This window comes from Scomber scombrus, chromosome 15 (assembly GCF_963691925.1).
Source record: "Scomber scombrus chromosome 15, fScoSco1.1, whole genome shotgun sequence".
Classification (NCBI taxonomy): Eukaryota; Metazoa; Chordata; class Actinopteri; order Scombriformes; family Scombridae; genus Scomber; species Scomber scombrus.
In genome coordinates, this window is record NC_084984.1 from 15,827,437 (window position 1) to 15,845,004 (window position 17,568).

At 41.2% G+C, this 17,568-nt stretch overlaps 1 protein-coding gene across 1 annotated transcript in view; it reads left to right on the top strand.

The window, feature by feature from the left end:
• Positions 1-16,154, top strand: part of slc4a5b (solute carrier family 4 member 5b) — a 36,850-nt gene extending 20,696 nt beyond the window's left edge. The window contains exons 10-26 of the mRNA XM_062435222.1: positions 1,198-1,352; positions 1,467-1,592; positions 1,791-1,965; positions 2,574-2,707; positions 2,801-2,981; positions 5,317-5,407; positions 6,537-6,595; positions 6,951-7,142; positions 8,151-8,264; positions 8,545-8,658; positions 9,592-9,753; positions 10,514-10,692; positions 10,800-10,872; positions 12,966-13,034; positions 13,846-14,019; positions 15,705-15,869; positions 16,104-16,154. Of these exons, the coding sequence (XP_062291206.1) occupies positions 1,198-1,352; positions 1,467-1,592; positions 1,791-1,965; positions 2,574-2,707; positions 2,801-2,981; positions 5,317-5,407; positions 6,537-6,595; positions 6,951-7,142; positions 8,151-8,264; positions 8,545-8,658; positions 9,592-9,753; positions 10,514-10,692; positions 10,800-10,872; positions 12,966-13,034; positions 13,846-14,019; positions 15,705-15,869; positions 16,104-16,154 (2,214 nt within the window). The remainder of the gene's footprint in view (positions 1-1,197; positions 1,353-1,466; positions 1,593-1,790; positions 1,966-2,573; positions 2,708-2,800; positions 2,982-5,316; positions 5,408-6,536; positions 6,596-6,950; positions 7,143-8,150; positions 8,265-8,544; positions 8,659-9,591; positions 9,754-10,513; positions 10,693-10,799; positions 10,873-12,965; positions 13,035-13,845; positions 14,020-15,704; positions 15,870-16,103) is intronic.
• Positions 16,155-17,568: the final 1,414 nt, after the last annotated feature.

The window sequence follows — 17,568 nt, forward strand, 5'->3', positions numbered from 1 at the left end:
TTTAGTAAAAGCATGCTAGTGATCAAAAAAATAGAGAACAGCAGTACTCTTAGCAAAAAGTCGTTTATTCAAGTGTAGTACGGGTATACTTACTTACTAAAGCTTATACTTGTACTTTAGTATACTTTTTACTTCTTTCGGCCACAAAGTACTAATACTTAGTATATCTTGATCCAAGTACAGAATAAGGTCAAGTCATTGACTCGTGCTTACATTTAATTTAGCAGAATAAAAATGTTTTTCACTACACACATTTGCTTTGAGGTATTACCCCTGTTATAAACTTATATGTTCAAGATCATAGAGTATATAACTAGTACAATGGCGGTATATAGAAGAGTGTACTTGTGGTATACTTTAAGTATACTTCAATAAACTAAAATGTGGACTAGAAGTATATACCTAGTACACTAGTAGTATATAGATGAGTGTACTTGTTGTATACTTGAAAGTGTACTTGTGTAAACTTAAATGACCTTATAAAGTAAACTTAAAGTATACTTTTATAAACTTAAAAATGTTTCAATTTAGTCCAAAGAGGTATTAAATTAGTATACTTTCTAGTACACTACAAGTACATGGTCCGTAGTATACTTGCTATACTTACACTGAAGCATACTTAATAAAATGAACTTCAAGTATACTACTTTTTTGCTAAGGGTAATCAGTTAACCTTTGGATGCTGTCTGAAAAAGTGAGTATAGACTTTGGTTCAGCATGTTAGATGGGCTACATTTACTTTTAGTTGTTAAAGGAAATTACACCTCAAATCTATGTTTTAAGTATCAATTACTTAATGTCTGACGGTGTCAAGTGTAGCTACATCTGGATAGAAACATGGCTGCTGTGCTTCTACGTAATTGAGAAGACAATCTCTTGCTTATTAAATGTTCACAGTTTTTCCTTAATTGTCTTTAATTTAAGTAATATTGTGTTTTTTAGCTCTGCGCTGGGCTTCAATGTTTCATGTCTACTCGCATTTGATCGCATATGTTTTGTTGAGTAAAGAACGTAACAGGACAATATGTCATCAATGCAGGATGTGGAGGTTGTTTTAATAAAAGCATGCAAGTGATTGAACAAATAGAGAAAAGCACGAAGTCCATTTATGATCAGATCACCTGAGATGTTAACGCCAGGTGTCAACATGTCCAAACATATCCAATGTGTTGATTCTATGTCTTTATTTCCCGCCAGCTGTTCAGTGATGTTGCGTATAAAGCCAGGGACCGTGACGACCTGATTGCAGGTGTTGATGAGTTTCTGGACGAGGTGATCGTCCTCCCTCCAGGGGAATGGGACCCCAAAATACGCATCGAACCTCCGAAGAAGGTTCCATCAGCAGAAATGAGGCACGAACATTGAACCACACCACATGTCTCCAACCTTCAAGTTAGACTTGTCCTTCGCTTGAGGCCTTATTCTGTTTGTGTACTATGTTTTATTCTGTCCATGTTTTACTTCAGGAAGTCAGTGCTGAACCTGAACGAGCTGGGACAGATGAACGGCTCGGCCGGCGGGGCAGCTGGTGGAGAAGATGAGGAGCTTCCGGCTCCACATGAGGTTGGAGAAGAGCTGAAATTCACTGGAAGGTATGAGAGGACTGGAGAGGAACATATCCTTAACCCCGAGGAATTATGTCCATGTTAGATGATTTTGCACCCCAAATTTTACAATATAACATTCGGTGTCAGTGCAAGATGTGTCCTTTATTCAGCACACAATAATCAGTAGTGACTCAGTCTAACAGTTGTCTGTCAGTCATGATGTTCTCTACCTTCTCTTGATAGATTTTGTGGTGGATTATGGCTGGACATCAAAAGGAAGATGCCATTTTATTGTAGTGATCTCTACGATGGCTTCCATATCCAGACCATCTCTGCTGTGCTCTTCATCTACCTGGGCTGCATCACCAACGCCATCACCTTTGGAGGACTGCTGGGCGATGCTACCGACAATTACCAGGTGACGGAAAGAATAACTTTAACCCTCCTGTCTTCCTCCCTGGTCAAATTGAACCCATCTCTTTTGACTGTTCCTTCTTTCCTTCCTTCCTCCCTCTTTCTTTAATTTTTCCTTCGTTCTTCCCCTCCTTCCCTCTTTCCCTCTTACCTTCCTTCCCTTCCTTCCCTCCCTCCTCCTTCCATACTTCTTTCCTCACTTCCTTCCTTCCTTCCTTCTCTCCTTCCTTCCTTCCTCTTTTCCTACCTCCCTCCTTCCTTACTCCTTTCCTTCCTTCCTTCCTTCCTTCCTTCCTTCCTTCCTTCCTTCCTTCCTTCCTTCCTCATGTCCTTCCTTGACCTGAGGACAACAGGAGGGTTAATACCACCAACATGCATGGTGTTTCTGACCTAAATAACAACATATGGCCTGGTTAAAGCATGTTCTGACTCCCCTTAAAGCCTGTAACTAAAGAGCTTCAAAAAGGAGCAAGAAAAACCTCGGGTCCAAAGGATTAAGAACAAGCATTGCTGAAAGTACAATGAGCCAGTAAAGAGAAACCCTCCAACCAGTCTTACATTTGACAAAACGTCTCTTTATGCCTCTCTGACTGGCCTATCTCCTTCTCTCAGGGTGTGATGGAGAGCTTCCTTGGCACGGCTTTAGCAGGGACTGTCTTTTGTGTGTTGGGCGGCCAACCTCTCATCATCCTCAGCTCTACTGGACCCATCCTTATCTTTGAGAAACTGCTTTTTGAATTCAGCAAGTAAGAAAAAAAAAACACACACAGCACAAATGTCCAGGACACATAATAACAGGTAAAAAAGAAGATAGATGACTCTCTTCTCTGTCCTCACAGGAATAATGGTATAGACTACATGGAGTTGCGTCTGTGGATTGGCATTCACTCGTGTATACAGTGTTTACTGCTGGTGGTGACGGACGCCAGCTACATCATCCAGTACATGACGCGCTTCACTGAGGAGGGATTCTCCAGCCTCATCTCCTTCATATTCATCTCTGACGCCATTAAGAAGATGGTGGGTAACAAAGGGTCATGTGACATTGACGATCACCAAATTGTTTGACAATACATGAACTCAGACAAGCAGCACAATAACTTAACCCTCACATACTGTTCATAATCTGACTCATAATTAAGTCTCTACACACTATTTCTCATTCATCAGTCATTAATAAGTGTTTAATTAATTCTGTTGTCCTCGAGTCAAGGAAGGAAGGGAGGAGGAAGAGAAGGAAAGGAGGGAGGGAGGGAAGAAGGAAGGAAGGCAAGGAGGGAGGAAGGAAGGGAGGAAAGGAAAGAAGTAAGGGAGGAAGGAAAGGAAGGAATGAAGGATGGAGGAAAGAAGGAAGGAAAGAAGGAAGGAGGGAAGGAGGGAGAAAGGAAAAGAGGAAGGAAGGAAAGAAGGAAGGGAGGAAGGAAAGGAAGGAGGGAAGGCAAGAAGGAGGGAAGGAAAGAAGTAGGGAGGGATGAAGGAAGGACAGAAGGAAGGAAGAAAGGGGGATGGAGGAAGGAAATAAGGAAGGGAGGAAAGAGAGAGTGTATTCTATTCATTTATCACTATTTTATGATCCAAAAGAACATTTTATAGATTATAAAGACTCCAACAACATGTTTGAATGCCGATTTTTGAATTTTAGGTCCAATTTGGACATCTGCATAATACAAAAATTTAAAAAATGATTTTATTTCTTCATTTTCGTATAATCGGGGACACATTAGGAAAAGTCCTCCAATAAGAAATGTGTATATGGTGTTTTTACAACTCTCAAATGTAAAAAAATAGGTCAACTCTTACCCCTGAACAGTATGTAAGGGTTTAGATTCAATATAAAGTTTGTTAATACTGTTCATATTCAAGCATTTCACAATATCACCTCACAATTAGTCTCTATACATAATTTCTGAAACCACAAATCATTCATGTCATTCAAGTCATCGGTCTTTAATAAATTGATGATTAATCCTAATTGAAGCTTTCAGAGAGCAGAGAGAGTGTAGTCTTTAGTTTTTATGCTTTTTGTCAATTGAGAAAAAAAATCTACTATTTAGTTTAGTTTAGTTTAGTTTAGTTTAGTTTAGTTTAGTTTAGTTTACACAAGTTAAAATGTACACACATAATATCCAGTGCGGGGAGAAGCAGAAAACCCAAATGGGATTATTTAAAGCTTCCACCTTAACCTTCGTGTTGTCCTCCCAGGTCAAATTGACCCTGTCTGTTTAGACTGTTCCTTCTTTCCTCCCTTCCTTCCTTCCTTCCTTCCTTCCTTCCTTCCTTCCTTCCTTCCTTCCTTCCTTCCTTCCTTCTTTCCTTCCTTCCTTCCTTTCTTCCTTCCTTCCTTCCTTCCTTCCATCTTTCATTCCTTCCTCCCTTCCTCTTTTCCTTTCTCCCTCCCTCCCTCCCTCCCTCCCTCCCTCCCTCCTACTTTCCTTCATTCCTTCTTTCCTCCGTTCTTCCTTTCTTCCTTCCTTCCTTTCCTTCCTCCCTTCCTTATTTCCTCCCTGCCTCCTTCTCTTTCTTTCCTTCCCCCACTTACCTTCCTTCTTTCCTTCCTTCCTTCCTTCCTTCCTTCCTTCCTTCCTTTCCTTCCTCCTAACTTCCTTCCGTCCTTCCTTCCTTTCCTTCCTCCCTTCCTTATTTCCTCCCTCCCTCCTTCTCTTTCTTTCCTTCCCCCACTTACCTTCCTTCCTTCCTTCCTTCCTTCCTTCCTTCCTTTCCTTCCTCCTAACTTCCTTCCTTCCTTCCTTTCCTTTCTCCCCTTCCTTATTTCCTCCCTCCCTCCTTCTCTCTTTCTTTCCTCCCCTTATCTACCTTCCTTCTTTCCATCCTTCCCTCCTTTCCTTCCTTCTTCCTCCCTTCCCTCCTTCCTACCTTCCTTCCTTCCTTCCTTCTTTCCTCCATCCTTGCTTCCTTCTTCCTCCCTTCCTTCCTTGACTTGAGGACAACAGGAGAGTTAAACAATGTTAAAATTACACATTACAGAAAATAATAAGACTACATAGAACAAAATAATAATAACAAACATTATATAAACACTATATAATGGCCCAACGTTATATAACACTGGAGAACATAATGCTATCAATGAATGATGAATAAACTGCATTTTTGAATGGTGGTTTTTGGATTTTGGGATAAATATGAGTCAAATACTCATGTCATATCATATGTGCATTCATAGAACATTTAAATATTTCCATTTTTGTATAATTTTTTGAGAATTTGTATAAGGATAAGTCATCAAATTTCTGTCTAAAAGTAAAGTTTTTAAGGCGTTTTTTCTTTTTCTCCAAATGTAAAAATGGGTCAAATTACAGTAGTTAAAGGAAGAAGATGTTTTATTTTCTTATAGGTTGGATCTTTTAAGTATTACCCAATCAACCGTGGCTTCAAGCCTGATTACATCACGTCCTACAGGTGTGAATGCCTCGCTCCAGACCAGGGTGAGTCTTCAAACTCTGTTTCTGATTTCTGGGTGTTTGTGGAAATGTGTGATCATATTAAATTGCATCACATTAGTGAGATGAAAGTCTTTATTCTTCTAAAACTGATACAAATAGCCACTTGAATTACTCCTTTCCTTTCCTTCCTTCCTTCCTTCCTTCCTTCCTTCTCTCCTTACTTCCTTCCTCTTTTCCTCCCTCCCTCCCTGCTTACTCCTTTCCCTTCCTTCCTCATTCCTTCCTTCCTTCCTTCCTTCCTTCCTTCCTTCCTTCCTCCTGTCCCTCCTTCCACCTTTCCTTCCTTCCTTCCTACCTTCCTTCCTTCCTCATTTCCTTCCTTCCTTCCTTCCTTCCTTCCTTCCTTCCTCCTGTCCTTCCTTGACCTGACGACAACAGGAGGGTTAATTATGTAAGCAATAAAATCATTTATTAAAACACAGCTGAGGTTGACTTCATGTTCATATAAATGTAATGAGTTCACTCTGAAGATATTTCATATTTGTGTGATTAGATGAAAATATTTGATCTTTACTTTGTGATTTATATTCTGTTTCTGCCTCATTTTTGGATGCTGTCTGAAAAAGTGAGTATACGTCTGTAGACCTTGATAGAGCATGTTATATATGTGTTATATTGGTCAGTTAAAAATAAGGGTTATAAGATGAGCGATTCAAAATGTTAAAAAATAGTTTTAAAAGCAGCATCAGGTTTTTTAAAATATACATTTAGTATTTTTGTGTTTGTGAATGTGTGCAAGTTATTCATACGTTTATTTTCACATTTTAAACCCCTTTAAATTTGACTAAACCACATGGACACAAAAACACCTCATTGACCCATATAGAGACGGTTGTTAAAGGTTGTTACTTTCAGTTATTCAAAGTAAAACTGCACCTCAAACCAATGCTTTAAGTATTTAACACTCATTGTCTGAGGGGGTCAAGTGTAGCTCTAAAAAGTTAGACATTTGTATGAGTACTTTTAGTAGTTCTGCTACATCTGGTTAGACACGTGGCTGCTGTTCATCAAAGTAATTGAGAATAAATGACAATCCCTTGCTTATGAAATGTTCTCAGTTTTTCAGTCATGTTACCCATTATTTATTCAGTTGTTTTTTTTTGGTCCTCAGCATCTGCGCTGGGCTTGAATGTTTCAGCTCCACTCTCAGATGATAACATGACTCTGATGGTAAGTGAAAGACGATAAAAGGAGCTTCAGATTAGCATCACTTATTATGAATTATTGTTATTCCCCTTTATGAAGATAACTAGAGTAAATGAAGAGTTCCAGATAACAGTAATTGCAGAAAGTATAGAAGATTATGGCTCCTATTTTTCTGTTGTTCTGTATTTTTTTCTTCTGTTATCGCTTGTCTTTTCTCTTTTTTTCGGTTGTGCTTCTTTTCCACGTCTTTACCCACTTTACCTTTTGTTCTCGCTCTTCGACTCCATGCCTATACCACCTTCACCAACTCCCCCCCATCCCTGCTTTCCTCCTCCTCTTCTCCTTCTTCCTCCTCCTCCTTTTGTCTCTGTCTGTGCAGTTTAACATGACAGACCTGGACTGGAGTCAGCTGAGTAAGAAAGAGTGTGTGAAGTATGGCGGCACGCTGATGGGGAAATCCTGTAAGTATGTTCCCGACTTGGCCCTCATGTCCTTCATCCTCTTCTTCGGCACCTACTCCATGACCGTCTCTCTCAAGAAGTTCAAGTTCAGCCGCTACTTCCCAACAACGGTAAGAGTTAAGAGATTTAAGAGCTGTTGGCGCATGTTGGCTTCAAGGCTCTCCCACCTAGCAAATGCATGTGAAATGCTTCAATCCAGATGTTGGTGATTGTGCTCTTTTAACCCTCCTGTTGTCCTCCCGGGTCAAACTGACCCCATCTCTTTTGACTGTTCCTTCTTTCCTTCCTTCCTTCTTTCCTTCCTTCCTCCCTCTTTCTTTAATTTTTCCTTCGTTCTTCCCCTCCTTCCCTCTTTCTCTGCTCCCTCTTCCTTCCATACTTCTTTCCTCACTTCCTTCCTTCCTTCCTTCCTTCCTTCCTTCCTTCCTTCCTTCCTTCCTTCTTTCCTTCCTTCCTTCCTTCCTTCCTTCCTTCCTTCCTTCCTTCCTTCCTACCTTGCTTACTCCCTTCCTTCTCTCCTTTCTTCCTTCCTTTTTTCCTCCTTCCCTCCCTCCTTTCTCCTTTCCTTGCCTTCCTTCCTTCCTTCCTCCCTCCCTCCGTCCTTCCTTCCTTCCTTCCTCCTGTCCCTCCTTCCCCCTTTCCTTCCTCCGTTCCTTCTTTCCTCCCTTCCTTCCTTCCTTCCTTCTTTCCTCATTTCCTTCCTCCCTTCCTTCTCTCCTTACTTCCTTCCTCTTTTCCTCCCTCCCTCCCTCCTTACTCCTTTCCTTCCTCATTCCTTCCTTCTTTCTTTCCTCCCTTCCTCATTCCTTCCTCATTCCTTCCTTCCTTCCTTCCTTCCTTCCTTCCTTCCTTCCTTCCTTCCTTCCTTCCTTCCTTCCTCCTGTCCTTGACCTGATGACAACAGGAGGGTTAATGGGATTTGCTGAGAAATACTGAATACCCCCCTTACTCATTTTTTTAAAACCACAGAATATGTGCATGAAATGAAAGCTTCATCTTGTTCCCTCCTCTTGACCCAAACCTCTACCTTAAAAAACCTCCGTTACCCTTACCTGAATGTCCTCTCCCATGTTCTCTCCTCCTCCTCCTCTGCCTCCTCTCCCTGTTTGCGCTCCCAGATCCGAAAATTCATCAGCGACTTTTCCATCATCATTTCCATCCTGCTCTTCTGTGGGTTGGACCTCCTGCTGGAGCTAGAGACCCCCAAACTGCACGTTCCCACTGAGATCAAGGTCCACGTCTTCCCTCAGTACCTCCTTTCATCTTTCCCCGACTTCTTATGTCACTGCTCAGATGCATTTCTCTCCTCTAGGATGTCGTTTTTAGTCACTTTTAACCAGAAATTAGATTTTTTTGTGTGTGTGTGTGTGATTTATTAATAACGTAATAATTATGTTACAGAGTCTCTCTTCTTTTTGTCATGTCATCCTCCTTCCTTCCTCCTGTACGTTTATGTCTCTCTCTTTCTCTGTCGTACTACACGTCTCTTCTTCTTCTTTTCTGTGTGTGTAGCTGAGGAAGCTAATCAGTGATTTTGCCATCTTCATGTCAATCATGTCCTTTGTGGGTCTGGATATGTTGGTCGGGTTAGACACACCCAAACTAATCGTTCCAACTGAGCTCAAGGTATTTGATTTCTCACTAAATCATGTGTGTGTTTATACCATGAATACGCTCGCATATATCATACGACTCCCCTTCTGCATGTTTATGTGTTTGTTTGTGTGTTTATTTTAGCAGTGGTGGAAAATAAGTAAGTACATTTACTCCAGAACTGCACTTAACCCTCCTTTTGTCCTCAGGTCAAGGAAGAAAGGAAGGAAAGAAGGGTGGAAGGGAGGAAAGAAGGAAGGAAGGAATGAGGAAGGAAAGGAGTAAGGAGGGAGGGAGGGAGGGAGGGAGGAAAAGGGGAAGGAAGTAAGGAGAGAAGGAAGGGAGGAAGGAAAGGAGGAAGGAAGTAAGGAGAGAAGGAAGGGAGGAAGGAAAGGAGGAAGGGAGGAAGGAAGGAAGGAAGGAAGGAAGGAAGGAAGGAAGGAAGGAAGGAAGGAAGGATGGAAGGAAGTGAGGAAGGAAAGGTGGAAAGAGGGACAGGAGGAAGGAAGGAAGGAAGGAAGGAAAGGAAAGGAGTTAGGAGGGAGGGAGGAAAGGAGGAAGGAAGTAAGGAGAGAAGGAAGGGAGGAAGGAAAGGAGGAAGGGAGGAAGGAAGGAAGGAAGGAAGGAAGGAAGTGAGGAAAGAAGTATAGAAGGAGGAGGGAGCAAAGAAAGAGGGAAGGAGGGGAAGAACGAAGGAAAAATTAAAAAAAAAGAGGGAGGAAGGAAGGAAAGAAGGAAGGAAGGAAGGAAGGAAAGAAGGAACAGTCAAAAGAGACGGGTCATTTTGACCCGGGAGGACAACAGGAGGGTTAAATAAATAATCTAAATATTTCTTCCACCACTGCATAAGTAGTTAGTATGTTTAGATGTTTTCGTGCTGCCATTATCAGTGTGTAAGTTGGATGTAAGCTGTTGACCTGTTCTGTGTATTTAAACATGATTATAATGTGTGTATGTATGATGCAGCCCACTCGTTCTGACCGTGGCTGGATAATTATGCCGTTTGGTAAGAACCCCTGGTGGTGGTACGTGGCCAGCTTTGTTCCCGCTCTGCTGGTCACCATCCTCATCTTCATGGACCAGCAGATCAGCGCCGTCATCGTCAACCGCAAGGAAAACAAGCTGAAGGTCTGAAAAACGGCCATTTCTTCAATAGATGAAGTTTAGTTAACCCTCTTGTTGTCCTCAGGTCAAGGAAGGACAGGAGGAAGGAAGGAAGGAAGGAAGGGAGGGAGTAAAGAAGGAAGGAAGGAATGAGGAAGGAAAGGAGTAAGGAGGGAGGGAGGGAGGGAGGAAAAGAGGAAGGACGTAAGGAGAGAAGGAAGGGAGGAAGGAAATGATGAAGGAAGGAAGGAAGTGAGGAAAGAAGGAAGGGAGGAAGGAAAGGTGAAAGGAGGGACAGGAGGAAGGAAGGATGGAAGGAAGGCAGGAAGGAAGGAAGGAAGGAAGGAAAGGAAAGTAAAGGAGTAAGGAGGGAGGGAGGAAGGAAAAGAGGAAAGAAGTAAGGAGAGAAGGAAGGGAGGAAGGAAAGGAGGAAGGAAGGAAGTGAGGAAAGAAGTATGGAAGGAGGAAGGAGGAAAGAAAGAGGGAAGAATGGGAAGAACGAAGGAAAAATTAAAGAAAGAGGGAGGAAGGAAGGAAAGAAGGAAGGAAGGAAAGAAGGAACAGTCAAAAGAGATGGGGTCAATTTGACCCAGGAGGACAACAGGAGGGTTAACTTTACTCTAACTGACTATAGAAACAAGATACGTTTGTAAGATATATTTGATGTAGACCTCAAATACCAGCCAATAGTTGGTCAAAAAGAAACACAAGATTTTAGATAATTTCCTCAAATCCTTCAGCTGTGAATGTTTTGTCACCTGCTGTAATTTTGACACAATTGCAGAAAGGTTGCGGCTACCACTTGGACCTGTTCTGGGTGGGAGTCCTGATGGCTGTGTGCTCCTTCATGGGTTTACCCTGGTACGTAGCAGCTACCGTCATCTCCATCGCCCACATCGACTCTCTGAAGATGGAGAGTGAATCCAGCGCTCCCGGAGAGCAGCCCCAGTTCCTTGGAGTCAGGTAAGAGTGTCCTGACACTGTGTATATATATATGTGTGTGTGTGTGTGTGTGTGGATATTTTACACTGTATGCATTCATAATATATTGTGTGATTCTTCATATTTAGGGAGCAGAGGTTGACGGGCATTTTGGTGTTCGTTCTGACCGGACTCTCAGTCTTCCTCGCTCCTGTTCTCCAGGTTAGTTAGCAGATGAGCAGTGAATGTTGCTGTAATCTCTGCAGTCTAAAAATGTTCAGTCCTCTGTCCTACCTTCATCACAGAGATGTCTGAACTAGTCCCAACCCTCATTTCACCAATGGGCTTTCTTCTTTTATCAAGACATGATGTTTAACCTGCAATCCCTTAGCAAAAAGTCGTTTATTCAAGTGTATTATGAGTATACTTATTTTATACTAAAACTGAGGCAGTATACTTGAAGTTTACTTTTTATATACTATATTTTATATACTTAAGAATAGTATAGTGAAGTATACTTGGCTTATACTGAAAAGTATAAAGAAAAGTCTAAGACTAAGTACATTAATACTAAAACTTACACTTATACTTTATTACTAAAGCTTATAAATGTGCTTGTACTTTAGTATACTTTTTACTTCTTTCGGCCACAAAGTACTAATACTTAGTATATCATGATCCAAGTACAGAATAAGGTCAAGTCATTGACTCGTGCTTACATTTAATTTAGCAGAATAAAAATGTTTTTCACTACACACATTAGCTTTGAGGTATTACCCCTGTTATAAAACTTATATGTTCAAGATCATATAGTATATAACTAGTGCAATGGCAGTATATAGAAGAGTGTACTTGTGCTATACTTTTAGTATACTTCAATAAACTAAAATGTGGACTAGAAGTATATACCTAGTACACTAGTAGTATATAGATGAGTGTACTTGTTGTATACTTGAAAGTATACTTTTGTAAACTTAAAATGACCTTATAAAGTAAACTTAAAGTATACTTTAATAAACTTAGAAATGTTCCAATTTAGTCCGAAGAGGTATTAAATTAGTATACTTTCTAGTACACTACAAGTACATGGTCCGTAGTATACTTGCTATTAGGGATGTCCCGATATTATCGCCCGTCCGATATTATCGGCTGATATTCACTTAAAAATGTAAAATCGGGAAATATCGGTATCGGGTTTTTTATAACCAATATTTGTTCTGTAGGCTTCAGCATTTCCAAGCCTGCATGAACGCAGCATGGGACGTTTACCGGCGCGCGCTTGATGACGTATAACAACAACAACGAGCTAGACTCGTGGGTTGCTAACCGTGGCTAACAAGTTAATAGCGTCCACCGCCATGTACACGAACACACAAACAGAAACGAGGTTTACCTCCTCGTTGTCATTTTCTCTGTTATGCTTTCGGCGAGTCGCCCCTGTGACGTCACCGTCAGAGTCCGGTGGGTCTCTGCTATGGAAACACAACAGCTGAGAGGACCGAGTGACGAGGACGTTCCTATAAAAAAGGTCCCGCCTCCAGAAACTGCAAAGCAGCATAATAAATATGGCAGTGCCATATTGGCACTTTTTTCCATAACTTCAGTTGAAGTTGTTCTCTTATTTTGCACAGACAGTGTTTACATTTGGAAAGCCATGTTGCATTTATGTATGCATCCAGTGGGTCCTCACAATAAAATTAGGCATAATGTGTTAATTCAACAGTAGGAGATATGTTATGTTGTTAACTAATAGTTTTGGTTTAAAAAGCCTGCAAATATCGGTATCGGGTGATATCGGTATCGGAAATTAAGAGTTGGGGAATATCGGAATATCAGATATCGGCAGAAAAGTCAATTTTGAGCATCCATACTTGCTATACTTATATTTACACTCAAGCATACTTAATAAAATGCACTTCAAGTATACTACTTTTTGCTAAGGGATAATCTGTAGATTAAAGGGGAAATGGTGTTTGTTAAACACAGCAAAAAACTAAAATATTAAATAAAAAATGATATTAAACAACAACAACAACAAAAAGTACCATCCTTATCTAAATGTACAGAGTGAAAAACACAACAAGTTATTTTGTGTTATTTCAGGTGTCAGTGGGATATAAAGACACATTATCATAATAACACAGTCAAAAGTTCAACATATTAATACACTTTTAACATTTTGAAATGCCAGATCTGAGGAAATATTGCTATATAATGCCATTTGTCTCTCCATCAGTTTATTTTACTTTACACTTCTTTATTTACACCTGTAAAGTTTCAGTTACATCTTTTTAACAGCTGTTTGTTTCCTGCAGTACATCCCGATGCCGGTCCTCTATGGAGTGTTCCTCTACATGGGAGTCGCCTCACTAAGCGGCATCCAGGTAGATTAAAGATGGCTGTCAGATTTTATGGTGAAAATGTTGCTACCACTTTACAATAAGGCTCCCCTTATAAAGGCTTTGTGAATGGTTTATAATTGGCTTGTTTGTTAGATTGTGAACCTATTTGTAACCCTCCTGTCGTCCTCCCGGGTCAAATTGACCCCATCTCTTTTGACTGTTCCTTCTTTCCTTCCTTCCTCTTTTCCTCCCTCCCTCCCTCCCTCCTTACTCCTTTCCTTCCTTCCTTCCTTCCTTCCTTCCTTCCTTCCTTCCTTCCTTCCTTCCTTCCTTCCTTCCTCCCTTCCTTCCTTTCTTCCTTCCTTTCTTTCTTCCTTCTTTCCTCCCTTCCTTCCTTCCTTCCTCCTGTCCCTCCTTCCACCTTTCCTTCCTCCCTTCCTTCTTTCCTCACTAACTTCCTTCCTTCCTTCCTTCCTTCCTCATTTCCTTCCTCCCTTCCTTTCTTACTCCTTTCCTTCCTCGTTCCTTCCTTCCATCTTTCCTCACTTACTTCCTTCCTTCCTTCCCTCCTTCCTAATTTCCTTCCTCCCTTCCTTCTCTCCTTACTTCCTTCCTCTTTTCCTCCCTCCCTCCCTCCTTACTCCTTTCCTTCCTCATTCTTTCCTTCCTTCTTTCCTCCCTTCCTTCCGTCCTTCCTTCCTCCCTTCCTCCTGTACTTCCTTGACCTGAGGACAACAGGAGGGCTAATCATGATCCCATATTTATCTGCATTGCTAAATCTCAGATTGGATTCTTAGTATAATCGTACAATCACTTTAAACATTTGAGACCTCTTCTGTATTTTCTGTCTCAGTTCTGGGAGCGTATCAAGCTGTGTCTGATGCCGGCCAAACACCAGCCAGACTTCTCCTTCCTGCGTCACGTTCCTCTGAGGCGCGTCCATCTTTTCACGCTGGTCCAGATCCTCTGCCTGGCTGTCCTCTGGATCCTGAAGTCAACCTTCCTGGCCATCATCTTCCCAGTAATGGTGAGTGTGTCTGCGACCGGGTGTGACTGAATATCTTATCTTTGTTTTTCTATTTGCGGTATTTATCAATGCTTCAGACATTAATCTAAGGGTTGTTTTTTTTAACCCTCCTGTTGTCTTCGAGTTAAGGAAGGAAGGGAGGAAGAAAGGAGGAAGGAAGGGAAGAAGAAGGAAGGAAGAAGGAAAGAAGGGAGGGAGGAAGGGAGGAAGAAGGAAGGAAAGGAGTAAGGAAGGGAAGGAAGGGAGGAAGAAGGAAGGAAGGAAGAAGGAAAGAAGGGAGGGAGGAAGTGAGGAAGAAGGAAGGAAAGGAGTAAGGAAGGGAAGGAGGAAGGGAGGAGGGAGGGAAGGAAGGAAGGGAGGAAAGGAAGGAAGGAAGGACGGACGGAGGAAAGAAAGAAGGAAGGTAGGAGGGAGGGAGGAAAAAAGGAAGGAGGGAGGGAGAAGGGAAAAGAGGAAAGGAGGAAGGAAGGAAAGAAGGACAGAGGAAAGAAGGAAGGGAGGGGGAGGAAAGAAAGAGAGAAGGAGGGAGGAAAGATGGAATGGAGGAAGGAAAGGAAGGAAGGAAGGAGGGAGGAAGGGAGGAAGGGAGGAAAGGAAGGAAAGAAGGAGGGAGGGAGGAAGGAAGGAGGGAAGGAAAGAAGGAGGGAGAGAGGAAGGAAGGACAGAAGGAAGGAATGAGGATCCTCATAGTTACATGATATTAAATATGAGGACCAGCTCGGTTTAGACATACAGTCAGCTGTTTAGGGGGGAAATGGTAGCCTGTAAAATCACATTCATTGCATTTGGGTAGTATTAACCCTTACATACTGTTCATATTCTGACTTATAATAACATCAATTCACATTAATACATTTTTGATTCATCCTTCTGTAAATGGGAAAAAACCCATTTACAATCACTATTTTATGATCAGGAAAAACATTGTATAGAATATGAAGAATACAACATATTTTAATGCTGATTCTTGAACCTTTTTTAATAAACATTGGTTAAATTTGTACATTTGCATATATAAAAATGTGTATCAGCTGCACAAATATTTAAAAAAGATGCATTTTATTTCCATTTTTGTATATTTAGGGTCACATTAGGAAAGTCTGCCTTTGGCAGTTTTTTGCTACGGATGTATAACATGCTGTATGTCCATGTTAAATGGTTTAGTTGACGCTATGGAGCCTTGAGAGCACACTTTGACTTCACTTTCACTTGATCTTTGACTGTGTTTGCTGGTACATGCTTATTAGTCTTGCTGTGCTTACTATGCTTGTGTACTATATTTTTATTGTGTACTTAAAGAAGAAAATCTTCAGTTAAAGATTAAAACGTCTGCCTTGACCGGTTGGAGTTGCAATTTGAAAAACACAAATTTCAAAAGGCATTTTTTATTTTTTGTCATGGTGAGGGGCATAATGACTTGTTTAAGACTCGAAACACAATGTTTTGGCTTGGACTTGACTTGGGCCTTTATAGCAGGACTTTCAGGAGCATGATGGTGACTTGATGAACTTCATGCAGACTGTTGATATGGACTGTGCACATTTCCAGCACCTTGACTTTAGGTTTTAATAAAATAATCTTTGTATAATACACTATTTTCTGTTCTGAAGGCAAACAAGAACCTTTCTCACAGCTTCTTATAACTCCTATTTGTCGAGGGTTAACTTCTTTTCCACTGTTTCCAGATTTTGGGTCTGATGGTTGTCCGGAAACTGCTTGATCTGATGTTCTCACAACACGACCTGGCCTGGCTGGATGACATCCTGCCAGACAAAGACAAGAAGAAGAAGGAGGATGAAAAGAGGAAGAAGAAAGAGAAGAGGGTGGTCGAGCCAGAGAGCGACGAGGAGGTGAGGAGGGAAATGTCTTTAAACGAGTAATTAAATGCACACGCAGATACTACTGGGGGGGGGTTTACTGTCTATTTAAACGTGTGTCGCTCCATCTGTCGTGGTTGTGTCGCTCCTGGGTTTGTTTTCGCTGACTAATATTGTGTGTTTCTTCCTCTCTGTCCCACAGTGCTGCTGAAAAGGCACTGTATAACACTTACTACAGTCTTTTTGTGTGTCCGTGCTCCTTTTTAGTGTATCTGTCAACCTCTCCCACTGTGCTCCAACACTTTAGAAACACTCTGACAGCATCTGTGTGCTCACTTACTTTATATATCCTCACTGGCAGTGTTTCTACTGATGATTGTGGTAGAAGGATGAAGCTGGGTTGAATCTATATTTTCTGTCAACCAATCCCAAGAGAATACCAAAACCAACTATAGGTGTGTTTCTATCAACCTGTTTTTATTCATATTTCCAATTTGTGCTTAAAAATACTTGAGCGGAAATGCCTGAAAATTCGTACAAATATCGACATATTTCAAAAAAGGTTTTAAGATTGGGTGAGGTGTAAAAATAAGTAAGGAAAGGAGGGAGGAAGGGAGGAAGGAAGGAAGGAAAGAAGGACAGAGGAAAGAAGGAAGGGAGGAAGGTAGGGGGATGGAGGAAGGAAAGAAGGAATGGAGGAAAGAGAGAGGAAGGAAAGGAATGGAGGAAAGAGAGAGGAAGGAAAGAGAGAGAGAAGGGGGAGGAAGGACAGGCGGAAGGAAGGAAGGAGGAAGGGAGGAAGGTAGGGGGATGGAGGAAGGAAAGAAAGAAGGGAAGAAAGAGAAAAGGAGGGAGGAAGGACAGACGGTTGAAGGAAGGGAGGAAAGGAAGGAAAGAAGGGAGGAAAGAAAGAACTGTCAAAACAGACGGGGTCAATTTGACCCGGGAGGACGACACGAATGTTAAATGGTCAATAAACTCCATTTACATTGGCTTTGTAGTCTTCTGACCACTCAAAGCACTTTTTTTACACTACAAGTCACATTAATTAGGTAGTAATTTCGGCACCTTAGGACACTTCAATATGTAGAGTGGAGAAATCGGGAATGAAACCGCTGATCTTTGAGTTGATGACCTGCTTTACAAAATTAGCCCCACCAGATGTTTATATTGATGAACCAACTCCTAAGATCTGTGAAATTGCAGTGAATTTATATTTTGTACATTTGTTTTTTTTTAAATACACTAAATTTGGATGCAATCTTGGTTAATTTGTTTGTCCATCTCTCAATACTTTCAATTTAATATTATTTTTTGACACATAAGCATCAATGACAGTTGGTCAGTCCACCACTTTAGTCCAGCCTGAAATATATCACCAACTATTTGATGGATTAAGATGAAATTGTATTCAGTCGTTCTTGTTCTCCAGAAGAAGAATCCTACTAACTTTGGAGATCTTCTGACTTTCCCTCTAGTGCCACCATGACGTTAATCTCAATAACTGTTGGATGATTTGCTGTGAAATGTGATTCAGACATCCATGTGCCTTAACCCTCCTGCTGTCTTCAGGTCAAGGAAGGACAGGAGGAAGGAAGGAAGGAAGGAAGGAAGGAAGGAATAAAGAAAGAAAGAAAGAAAGAAAGAAAGAAGAAAGAAAGAAAGAAAGAAAGAAGGAAGGAAGGAAGGGAAGGAGGAAAGAAGGAAGGAAGGAAGGAATGAGGAAGGAAAG